At 39.3% G+C, this 12,777-nt stretch overlaps 1 protein-coding gene across 1 annotated transcript in view; it reads right to left on the bottom strand.

The window, feature by feature from the left end:
- LAMA5 (laminin subunit alpha 5) overlaps positions 1 to 12,777 on the bottom strand; it is a 217,525-nt gene that overhangs the window by 109,698 nt on the left and 95,050 nt on the right. Inside the window, exons 4-6 of the mRNA XM_089513322.1 lie at positions 11,735 to 11,853; positions 6,268 to 6,438; positions 4,420 to 4,517 (exon numbers count right to left, since the gene is read on the bottom strand). Of these exons, the coding sequence (XP_089369448.1) occupies positions 4,420 to 4,517; positions 6,268 to 6,438; positions 11,735 to 11,853 (388 nt within the window). The remainder of the gene's footprint in view (positions 1 to 4,419; positions 4,518 to 6,267; positions 6,439 to 11,734; positions 11,854 to 12,777) is intronic.

The following is a 12,777-nucleotide window of genomic DNA, read 5'->3' as shown; positions in this document are numbered from 1 at the left end:
TAACAGGAGATAGAGAAAAGGCAGAATTACTCAACACCTTCTTTGCCTCAGTCTTCTCAGAAAAGGCAAAGGGTGCTCAACCTGAGGATAATGGAGCAGAGGACAGAATAGGGGAATTTCAGCACAGAATAAGTAAAGAGATAGTAGAGGAACACCTTGTTAATCTAAATGAATTTAAGTCTCCGGGACCAGATGAACTCCATCCAAGGGTATTAAAAGAACTGGCAAAAGTAATATCGGAGCCATTGGCAATCATATTTGAAAACTCCTGGAGAACAGGAGAGATCCCAGCAGACTGGCGAAGGGCAAACGTTGTCCCCATCTTCAAAAAGGGGAAAAAAGAGGATCCCAACAATTATCGTCCAGTTAGTCTGACATCAGTTCTAGGAAAGATTCTGGAGCAGATCATTAAACAGAGAGTCTGTGAACATCTAGAAGGCAATGCCATAATCACAAAAAGTCAACATGGGTTTCAGAGAAACAAGTCATGCCAGACAAATCTAATCTCTTTCTTTGATAAAATTACCAGCTTGGTAGATGAAAGGAATGCTGTGGATATAGTATATCTTGATTTCAGTAAGGCCTTTGACAAGGTTTCCCATGACATTCTTGCAAACAAGCTTGTAAAATGTGGGCTAGACAAAGGAACTGTTAAATAGATCCGTAATTGGTTGACCGGCCGAACCCAAAGGGTGCTCAACAATGGCTCCTTTTCATCCTGGAGAGAAGTGACCAGTGTGGTCCCACAGGGCTCTGTCCTGGGCCCAGTGCTATTCAACATCTTTATCAATGACCTGGATGACAGAATTGGGAGCATACTTATCAAATTTGCAGATGACACCAAATTAAGGGGAATAGCTAATACTCCAGAGGACAGGATCAAGATTCAAAATGACCTGAATAGACTAGAAAGCTTGGCCAAAGCTAACAAAATGAAATTCAACACAGAGAAATGTAAGGTATTGCACTTAGGGCGGAAAAATAAAATGCACAGATATAGGATGGGTGACACCTGGCTGAATGAAACTACATGTGAAAGGGATCTAGGAGTCCAAGTAGACCACAAGTTGAACATGAGTGAACAGTGTGATGCGGCAGCTAAAAAGGCCAATGCTATTTTAGGCTGCATCAATAGAAGTATAGTGTCTAGATCAAGAGAAGTAATAGTGCCACTGTATTCTGCTTTGGTCAGGCCCCACCTAGAATATTGTGTCCAGTTCTGGGCGCCACAATTCAGAAAGGACATTGAGAAACTGGAGCGTGTCCAAAGGAGGGCGACAAAAATGGTGAAGGGTCTGGAAACCATGCCCTATGAGGAACGACTTAGGGAGCTGGGGATGTTTAGCCTGGAGAAAAGAAGGTTAAGAGGTGATATGATAGCCCTGTTTAAATATTTGAAAGGATGTCATATTGAAGAGGGAGCAAGCTTGTTTTCTGCTGCTCCAGAGAACAGGACCCGGAACAATGGATGCAAGCTACAGGAAAAGAGATTCCACCTGAACATTAGGAGGAACTTCCTGACAGTAAGGGCTGTTCGAAAGTGGAATGCACTTCCTCGGAAGGTGATAGAGTCTCCTTCCTTGGAGGTCTTTAAACAGAGGCTGGATGGCCATCTGTCAGGGATGCTTTGATTTGGATTTCCTGCATAGCAGGGGGTTGGACTGGATGGCCCTAGTGGTCTCTTCCAACTCTACGATTCTATGATTCTATGAAATTTAAGAAACTCGGAGTTGTATATACAGGTTCTGTCTCCATCCAAAATGCTTGGGATATGGGTTTTTTTGGGGGGAAGGGTTGAAATACCTGTATTTGTGTATACATACAGTGTATGGATAGGAATGATTAGTCTCCAACTCTGTGGACTGTGTTGCATCCCAATCTTTCTACTCCTAGTATTTTGAATGAATAAAACTGTATCTTGAAAAAGCATTTCACCAGCTCCAAAAGAAAAAAAATTCATCATGTTCCCCCCCCCCCCCTCAAGTTTTCAATGTTTTCAATGGAAAATTTTAAAATATGTCCTTGAGCAGGGAAAAGGAGGGGGGAACCATATTTTTCCATTTTGTGGCCTATCACACATATTACTGATTGATTTAATTGATTCATTTTATAAAAGCCCTCCTTGGTAAAATGAAGAACCTCCCATTATAAACAATAAAACTAACCAAGATGACGTGCTTAGATGTTTTAAGGTTAGTGAGGAGTGGAGATTAACACAGGAGACGGACGGGTCTCTTGAAAGGAGGAACCTGAAATATCACAGCTGGCGTCCATTTAAAAGATTGGAAACATTACAGCTGCATCCTCTCTCATTCCCAGTATCAGGAAAGATTCCACCCCAACAGCCAAACAATGAAGGTTCACAGACCAGGGAAGCTCATATTTGTCTTGACTTGAGAGGCTTACTATGGAAATACTGGACTTTAAGGAGTGTTGCATTTAACAAAAAGCAAGCTTCTATTCAAAATCCTAACCTAAGGGAATATTTTTTTTAAAACGCTGCAAAACAGGAGAGAGGGAATGACCCAATCTTCCGATCTCTTTTGCTCCAAATGATGTTTAGTCTGCTATAAACCAAATAAATGAGTTGGCGGTACCTATGACTAAACAGTTCTGTGTTCTGACAGGTTATGCTGCAGCTTCTAACGTGTCATGAACTGCTGTGCTTTTCACAATCTAGGAACATGATATTAAAAGAAAACCCTAAACAGATATCAAACAGCTGTGTACATAAGGAGCAAAGGAGAGCAAAACTCCTATTGTTTTGGGGGGAAGTGGAGCAAGCAGGGGGAATATGTCATCAGCACTTAAAAGAGCAGATGACTCTCCAACAACATCAGTCCCTCACTCATATTTTCCAAACACATGGAAGAAGACAACCTTTTCCATTCTTGTTATCTCCTGCAAATTTAAAGGATCAGAGATATGGGTGTCTAAAAATCCAGACATGTCAAGGGCCATGGAATGAAACCCAGTTGCTTTTCTGTGCCTTAAGGAGGAAAGTCTTGGTTTTGTTTCAGCTTACTCATAGGCTTTAAAGGTTCTGTGATGAGGTATTATGAGAGTTAAAAATAGCTACAGAATTTTTTCCCTCTGTTGCTCTTGTGAAAAGTGTTCTAATCTTTCCCCTAGGAAAAATATTGCACAGATCCAGGCACTCTTTGCAACAGGTTCTAGGTAATAACAACATAATCTGTAAATGTACAGCGCTTTATAAATAAAGGTTAATAATAATAATAATAATCATCATCATCATCATCCTAGATATCTCTACTTAGAACTAAGTCCCACTAAGTCCAATGAGTCTTATTGCCAGGCATATGTGTTCAAGATTCAAGCCTAAGAATCAATGTTTTTGAAACAAAATAAGAAGCAGGTAAATGAAACATCATCTTTATCCTCCATGAAGAAGTTAAATGCAAATGAAAGACCACAGCAATGAAAGCTACCTTTGGTAGAAAGGCAGGTTATAAATATGATGATGATGATGATGATGATGATGATGATGATGATGATGATGATGGAGGAGGAGAAAATGTTACTAATGAAAATTGTACTAGTGAAGATGTTTGCAAAGGAAAAAAAATTGTTTAAGAGCATACAGAATGTCTTGAAGGTACAGAAATTTCAAATGTGAACGCAGAGCTGATCAACCCATAGAGGACAATATGTAATGAATGTACACTTAGCAAGATCAAGATAGTAATCATGTGGCAAACAGCTACTTTTGCTCTGGACAGTGAGCAAAAATCGTATCTTGTCTTGGGATCAATGTCTTTACACATAATGAAACCAATTCCCTAAGTTTCAGAATTGGAGACAACACTAAAATGAATTACAGTAACCTAATTTGTAGTTGGCATATGGTATTCTTTATCTGCCCAAGATGTTAACTTGGCTAAAAAAGTATTATTGTCATGGAAGGTCAACAGTAATTCTGATGTTGCAATGAAAATTCATTGATTACCACCCATGATTATTACCTTTGGGTCGTCGAAAGCAACTTGACAGGACAAAACACACACACATATACCATTCTGAGTGGCCTTTAGATAGCACATGGCTTGCTTGTTATTTAAGTTAAGCTGAGTATTGTGCAGCTCTCCAGATGATGTTGAACTGCAGTTCCTAGCCTTCCTCAACATGCTGGTTATGTCTGCTGGAAACTGTAGTCTACCAAGATCTGGAGGACTACATTATCCATGATTTAAGTCATTTGGCTTAAAACATATTTCAGTGGCAGATCAAGCATTTCCATGGTTCAAATTTCAGTGGAAAACTATAATCCAAATCCATTTCTCCCAACACAGTGCCAAACCTGCTATTAAAAATAATTTAAATACCATCTGTCCATACCTGCTATTTTTCAATATTTTTATTTATTATTAATTAATTTATATTTATATTGATGATTCTTACCTATAAGGGTCTGAAGGATCTTTGGCATCACAGACGTCAGCATGACCATGGCATACACACCGTCCTCCAATGCTAATATCTTTGATACTATAGTAATACTAGAAGACCAGAAAATGGTTTCACTTTATTGCTTTGCAGAAAATGCCTAGGAGTTCTCCCACTTACAACAGAATAAAAACATGGCACAAGTATTCAACTAATTCCAGCAAAATAGTTTCAACTTTATATTTGACTCATTGGCAATGACAGCCTTCCTCAATCAGGTGCCCTCCAGATTTTTCATGTTTCAATTCCAATGTTCCCTTCATCTCTAGCAATTTCAGCAGGGGAGGACAGGAGCTACAGTCTAAACCATGTGAAGGGAAATCTAAAAACTATTCTTAAGGAAGCATCTTCTATAGGGGTTTTGCTATGCTTGGTAACTGCCAGCACTGGCAGAGGGTTAAGTGTGTGGGCTAAGACTGGATCTTTACAATGACTTGGCATCTGCAGCCATAACAGTATTGTCACAATGCAACTTGGGAATGACTTTATAGAAATGTCATGTGCTGAGGAAGGGAAGAGGCTAGCATAACAGAAAGTGATATCTAGGAATTGCTACACAGAGATTTTAGGAAAATACGGCCCATCCCACTTGCTTTTCCCCTGAAAATGCCTCTTGAAAATCCCATGATATTGCAGTCATTCATTCATCAGGGAAACCACTTTCTCCATCTTGACTCTCTTCTCACCGGAATTTAGGCAGAAGGTACCCATGATCAGGACCATAGTCAAAGTTCCCATTAATTGATATCCCTCTCCACCATCCTAAGCACAATGTCAAGGACAGCTTCAGATGTTATTTGAGTGGTATGAGAGATGTTATGGTGAAAGTGGACATACAGAAGGCTTTCTGTTTCTCCAAATGAGACATGGTGGCATTCAGTGAAATTGACTGGCAGTGGAACTGGGACAGACAAAACCAAACTGGATAATATAGACCCGTGGTATGATGCATTAGGTGTCTTTTTATGTTTTTATGATGTGAGAAGAGGGGGAAATGCCTTTCATTGTCCTATCAATTCATGGCTGTTGACTGGAACTGGAATCAGAAGCTCACCTCTTGGCCACTGACTTGGATTTTTTTTAAACTGTGCATGTTAGAATACTCCCTAATCAAGCACATATGTTTAAACAATCATGGTTTCCTTTTTATCTGATGAATAAGCTTTATATAATAATATAAACATATACTTATATTGTGTACATAAAATTATCACAGTTCTAGTGCAGCTATATAAGAGGCAAACTCTAAATATATAAACATGCTAATGTACATATCATGTTACATAACCCATGATATACACAACCCATAATGCAATCCTGGGAACTGTAGTTTATTGTGGCACCAGAGTTCTCTGACAGAGAAGACTAAATGTCCCACAATACTACAGTTCCCAGAATTCTCTAGCATTAAGCCATGGCAGTAAAAGCGGTCTCAGACTGTATTATTTCTGCAGTATATTTTAGATCCAACAACAGATTCTCTAGTCTTCTCTGGTTATGCATGCATTCCTTTTGCTTTAATTCTCGAGATCTACTTTTGAACAGTATAACCTTTTAAAAAGGAAAATAACATTAGTAAATCTAACCAGATAACAAGAGTGACAAATAACTTCCCAATAGGCCTGATCAGGAATTTATAATGGCTTTAAGTCATACATGGTTTCCTGGCTTGCAGTGCAGGCATGGCATCTTTCCAAGACAAGTAGTCACATACGTTTATTCATTTCTCAGCTGTTTCCAAAAACTACTGCTCCCACACAAGTAATAAGACTGTTGGTCAAGAGAAATACAAAAGCATCTTACCCTCCTGGTTACAGTAGGATCTCTTAATGCCTTTCCCATTAAATGGCCAAGTAAAGTATTGGTCCGCAGGAAACGCAATCGAATGTTAGTGGCTTTGGTGAAATTCCTCAGGAGAGGTGAATAGGAGAAGTTCATGGCTCCTGGACGACCATTCACCAAAGAGACTACAATCTGCAGGAAAATAAAGTGAATACAGGTTTTTCAAGTGGGCAGAAGTCCCATGTTCCTCATTCTGGAGAAATGGTTCCCCAAAGCAACTGAGCAATGTCATTCTATAACTACTTCCAGTCTCCTTCTGTATTCACTTCAACTCTATTTCTAGAATTTATATACTCACAGTAGATAAAATATTTCTGCATCTCATTCCTCCTGAGAGTAGGTAGGTCATAACTATGCCCATTTTACATATATATGTAATTTAGCTGTGAAAGAATGACTTGCTAAAGATCATGCATTGTATTTATGCTTCAGTTGGAATGTGAAGCTCTTGTCAGTTCAATATTCTTTTCACAAGATCTTAATGGTTGTTTAAAAGATGCTTATTTTAACTTCTACTTATTCTGACCTCTGCATTGGACTCTATCCAATGTACACCATTTCAAGGATCATTAAATATATAAATATTAAGCCTCCAATTCCATTTTCAGCACCATACACTTAATAGAGAGCCAGGGCAGTGTAATGGTTTGAGTGCTGGACTATAACTCTTGAAACTATTCCTTGCTCAGCCAATGATCTTGAGTGAGCCACATATTCTCAGACCCCCCAAAACCCATGACAGACTCACCTTAGGGTAGCCATAAGTCAGAAATGATTTTAGGGCACACAACAACAACAACAACAACAACAACAAGAACACTTAATAGAGGCATGCTCAGTTTAATAGAAGGCATGCCCAACAATGCTGAGCTTCTTCCTGTGAACATTCTTCTATTTACAAAAATATACACTGTCCTACAAATCTTGAAAAAGATAACTCTTAAGGATAAGGAGGTGAAATGATCAAAGCAACCAGGTGTGTTGTTGATGTGCTGCTTTTTGGCAGAATTTTCAGTGTAATTAGGTGAAGATTCACAAATGCCTGGACTTTTTGGGAGGTGAAGCATTGGTTCATGCTTGCCATTATGACTTTGGTCAGTTTTACTAGATATAACAAAAGACTGAGGATCATTCCTTGTTGATGATATGCAGGAAAGAAGAGGAAAAGTTATTAAATGCCATAAAACATGGAAGTGTGAATCACGGATACTCCTTTCAGTTTGGCTGAATGACAGCCAAAGATAATACAGCGCCTGGAGAGCCTCTCTGTTCCCATACCAATTAAAATACATGAAATGAAAAAATTAAAGCTTATTTCAGAATGTCCTTGTCTGGCTATGAAATAACATATAATAAGTCATCATCATTCTCTCCTAATGACTTTGCTAATTATTTCATCTCTAAGATCACCACTATTCGCTCTGAGATAGTCCCTCCCGATTCTTCTTCTGCTCATAATCTTCTATCGCCCTCGCCTAACAAATTTTCTGCATTTCCTCCTGCTTCTTTGGATGAACTCTCTACACTTCTGAACTCTTGCAAACCTGCAACTTGTTCCCTTGACCCAATTCCTACTCGTCTTCTAATCTCTATAGCTCCTTCTTTTATGCCCTCGCTTCTCCATATCTTCAATCTCTCTCTCTCTACAGGCTTCTTCCCTTCGGACTTCAAACATGCTCTCATTTCCCCTATTCTGAAAAAACCTTCTCTTGACCCCTGCTCTTTGTCTAGCTATCGTCCGATTTCTCTTCTTCCCTTTCTTTCTAAGGTTTTGGAACGGGTTGTTTATTCTCTCTGTCTTGAGTTTCTTGAAGCCAACTCCATTCTTGATCCCTTTCAGTCTGGCTTCCGCCCATGGCATTCTACAGAGACAGCCCTCACCAAGATCTCAAACGATCTTTTACTGGCCAAGGCAAATGGCCTTTACTCTGTTGTCATCCTTCTTGGTCTGTCTGCAGCCTTTGCCACTGTTGATCACTCTCTTCTAGTTAATATACTTTCTGACCTTGGGTTCTCAGACTCTGTTCTTGACTGGTTTAGATCTTATTTGTCTGGCAGATCTTTTGCAGTGGTTGCAGGTGGTCAGACTTCTTCTCCTGTTCCCTTATCTGTTGGAGTTCCCCAGGGCTCTGTTCTGGGTCCCCTTCTGTTTTCTCTCTACACACTGTCCTTAGGTAAACTCTTTTGGTTTTTCCTACCATCTGTATGCCGATGACACCCAGTTGTATCTTTCCACCCCCAACCTTTCTCCAAGGCTTGAACAGCAAGTTTCATCATGTCTCACAGCTGTCTCGCAGTGGATGCACCATCGGTGTTTGAAGCTCAACATGTCCAAGACGGAGCTTCTTGTCTTTTCTCCTAAGCCCACCCTTCAACACTCCTTTTCTGTCTCTGTGGACAACATTTCTATTCAACCAGTCCAGCAAGCCCGCAGTCTTGGTTTCATCTTTGACTCTTCTCTGACGTGTATCCCTCAGATCCAGACCACAGCCAAGGCTTGTAGATTCTTTTTGTACAATATTGCCAAAATCCGACCATATCTCTCCGCCTCTACTGCCAAGATCCTGGTCCATGCCCTAGTGGTCTCAAGACTTGATTACTGTAACGTCCTCCTGGCTGGGCTTCCTCTTTCTCACCTCCATCCTTTAATCTATGTCCAGCATTCAGCTGCACGCATTATCACTTCCACCCACTGCTCTGACCACATCTCTCCTGTGTTGGCATCCCTTCACTGGCTCCCCCTCCCTTTCCGTATTCAGTACAAGCTCCTGCTGTCGACATTTAAAGCCCTCCATGGGCTGGCCCCTCCTTACTTATCAGACCTTATTTCTCCTCACCTTCCCACTAGGGCCCTCCATTCTGGTAGTCAAGGTCTGCTGTCTCAGCCCAGGATTTCCTCTGCCCCATCTCGGATTTGCCCCTTTTCACTTGCTGCCCCTCACTCCTGGAACCTTCTTCCCCCACAAGCAAGAGCCATCACTTCTTTAACCAGCTTCAAAACGGAGTTGAAGACCATCCTGTTCAGAGAAGCCTTCCCAGGCATCGCATAATTGTCGCTTGCTATTTGATGTTCTTTTGATGCCTGTTTTATCGAACCATTTCCTGTATTGCTATGTACTTTATATGTATTAGCCTACTAGCCCCACCACCTTTCCCTTCTCCTTTTATGTCATGTCTTTTTAGATTGTAAGCCTGAGGGCAGGGAACCGTCTAATTAAAAAGATTGTATGTACAGCGCTGTGTAAATTTACAGCGCTTTATAAATAAAGGTTAATAATAATAATAATAATAATAATAAAACAGCCAAATCAAGAAATTAGGTTTGAAGTGATCAGGGTTAAAGTTGTATTTATTGAATATAGTGGAAAATAAAGAATTGAGGAAAAAAATTAAACCTTTATTATACCTAATTACGTCTGCAAGAATAGTAGTCGCAAAGAATTGGAGAAAGGAAGAAGCACCCGGAACTGATTCGTGGTTAGAAAAAAGCTTAGAGGTGATAGAAATGGATTTATTAACAATGAAACTTAAAGGCGAGGAGAGAACAGAAGAAGACCCGATATGGTTAAATTTGAAGAATATATATATAAAAGGGAAATAGATGGAATGTTGAAATAGGACTGGAGGGACATAATTACACCGCTTTTGTATTTTTGGGTAGAAAGATGAAGGATTAATGTATAACTCCAAATAGATAAGCTAGAGAGATAGAGGTAATTGAGAGACACAGGAGAGTGATTTTTTTTATAACACTGTTGAGGAATAGAAGCAAAATAGCTAAGTAGTGTAACAGCACAATAAGAGTAAAAAAAAAAGGGGGGGAGGGAAGGGTGCAGAGTTTATGATAAAGGTAATAATAATATTGTAAAGAATCAACGCATACTCTGTTTTTTAAAATTGAAATTTAATAAAGATTATTAAAAAATAAATAAATAAAGGTTAATAATAATAATAATAAAACAGCCAAATCAAGAAATTAGGTTTGAAGTGATCAGGGTTAAAGTTGCTTGAAATCTTACTGCTTCCTTTTAAATTTAATGGCCCTTTTCACAGAACAATTGAAAAGCATGGGAAAATGCAAAGCCAGTCAAAGCAAGAGTAGTTCATTAAAATATGTGGGATTTGTTTTGGTAAATTAACCAAAAAAATGTATTTCTTTCAGTTTGCAGATGTTGGTCCTCTTGATAAACGTCTCTCCTTTCCCGCCCAAAACAGCACATTTGCTTTCTGAACAATCATGTCTATGGTTGAATAAACTCTTTACACCTCACTGCAATCTTTAACAAGCCCAGCAGAGTTCATCTGCTAGAACATAGTATCTGCACAGCTGGAACAGTTCCGCCAGCATGACTCAAGATTAGAGCAGAATTTAGCAACAGGATGCACCAGTGTTTCCCAGGCGCAACATCCCACAGCCTATTATCAGCTTTGGATAACTTAAAAAAAAATGTTTAAAAGGTAAAGTTCACTGGGCTCAAAAGGGCAAGACCTTGCTTATCGCCTAAGAAAAAGACATATCACTGTAGAGTTTATCTTCTGTTTTCATTATTCCTTTGCACACATATAAAAATGGATGGTAAAGATTTTGGAATCTGAAATACCTCATTTTTCTTTTCTTTTTTATAAATTAATATCTACATCTTGCAGCCGTAGAAAAGCCATAGTTTGAACAGACATGGCAAGTGCTTGAAAAGGGTTTAGAAACAAAAGGTTGAGCAGAACTACCAGTGGTTTATAACTGCTCTGTACACTTCCAATGTTGGTTATCGAATTCAAGACTTCATGATACTCTCACTGTCCTTCTTTCTCTCCTCACTGTCTGTCATCAACTGCTTTTGAATCTTTGTCCCCATAAGCCTGACAACACACTAATTTTTATTCTCACTGCATAAGAATTGCACAATAATACTCCATTTTGTAAACTGGGAATAGCTTGCCCGAGGTTACCATATGAACCCAAAGTATGCCAAATGATCTGAGCCAAGACTCAAACCAAGGGAGTGTATGTGTGTACGTGCACATACACACGCCTTCAAATCACTTTTGGACTTATGGCAAACCAATAAATTTCACAGGGTTTTCTTAGGCAACAAGTATTCAGAAACATGTTTGCCAGTTCCTTTCTCTGAAATATAGCCTATAGCACTTTGTATTCATTGGCAGTCTCCCATCCAAGTAGTAACCAGGGCTGACCCTGCATAGTTTCCAATATCAGACAGTATCTGGTGCCTTTAGGACATTTGGGCCCTCCAAATTTCATAGTCCTATTGATGTTCCATGCTGCATTCTGAGACATAAGAATAGCAAAATCTATGAAAGACAAAACATATTTTTCCTATCTAACAACAGCATATCTAGGCAGGTCATTTTAAATACAGAACTTAAATTTACCATGCTAAAAGGCAATTTAAAAAATCAAATAGCTCACCTCTCCATTCTCCAAGGGCACAATGCGGGAGTATTCAGTAGTGCAGATGGCATCATTATCTTTGGTAATCCGTTCAATAGTCTTTGGGCCAAATTTCTCTATACAATCTCTCTTGGAAGCTATGAAACACAGAAGAGACAAAAAGTTACACATCACAGAAAGTGGATTCTGTCCTGAATAAAACAATATTTTGTGTATTGAATATTGGAAATGCTTCACATACTGTATCAGTATAATCCTTACAATACCTGTAAAGTTAAGTCAGTATTATCTTCCTTAAACTTAAGAGAGAATGGCATGTGAAGGCCACCCAGTGAACTGATGGCAGAGGAAAGAGTCAATGAAACATCCTTAGTTCTAATTCAACCTTTAGCCAAGAGAGTACAGCAGCTTTCTAGCATGAATGCCAGAAATATGATTAGGTGCCACAAACACAGAGGATGAAAATGTTGCATCTAAGACTTATGTGAGCAGATGGGTTTTTTTAAAACATAATATTTTGTAGGAATTTAGTGCAACAGCAAATATCTATGAAGCAAACATCAGCTGGAACTCTGAAAAAAATGTCCCTGCACTGCTTAAGAAAAGCACCTGGACCCTTCCTATCTTCCTCAATATTGCAAATTGAAGAATGTAGACCTCACACAGACCTCGCATTGGAAACCTTAGCATCCCAACTCATTCCCTCCAGATTTGAGTCCAGAAGCAGCTGTAAAAGAAACTGAACTTGACTCCTGCCAAGAAAGGCTACGCTAAGTGGTTCTACGGCTAAGGGAAGATTAATAGTTACAAGGTTACACTGCACCTAGAACTGCATCCACTCTCCATCTCCAAATGTTGGATCAAACTAACACAGTCCTTCTCCAAAGATAAATTATTACTGGGAGAACCACTTCCTTATTCCCCTTAGTACTTCACTGCATTCATTTGAAAAGTAAGGAAGGCAGGAATATAAGGGGAGCGACTGTGTGGTTTTAAGCTTTCTTCCCACACACCGTGAAAATCAATACTTAGAGCTGTGATTAGGTCTAAATGAGAAAATA

This window comes from Sceloporus occidentalis, unplaced genomic scaffold (genome assembly GCF_023333645.1).
Source record: "Sceloporus occidentalis isolate IW3139 unplaced genomic scaffold, rSceOcc1.0.p SCAF_3, whole genome shotgun sequence".
NCBI lineage: Eukaryota > Metazoa > Chordata > Lepidosauria > Squamata > Phrynosomatidae > Sceloporus > Sceloporus occidentalis.
The sequence above is the reverse complement of the archived record's forward strand: the minus strand, read 5'-3'. Positions and strand labels throughout refer to the sequence as shown.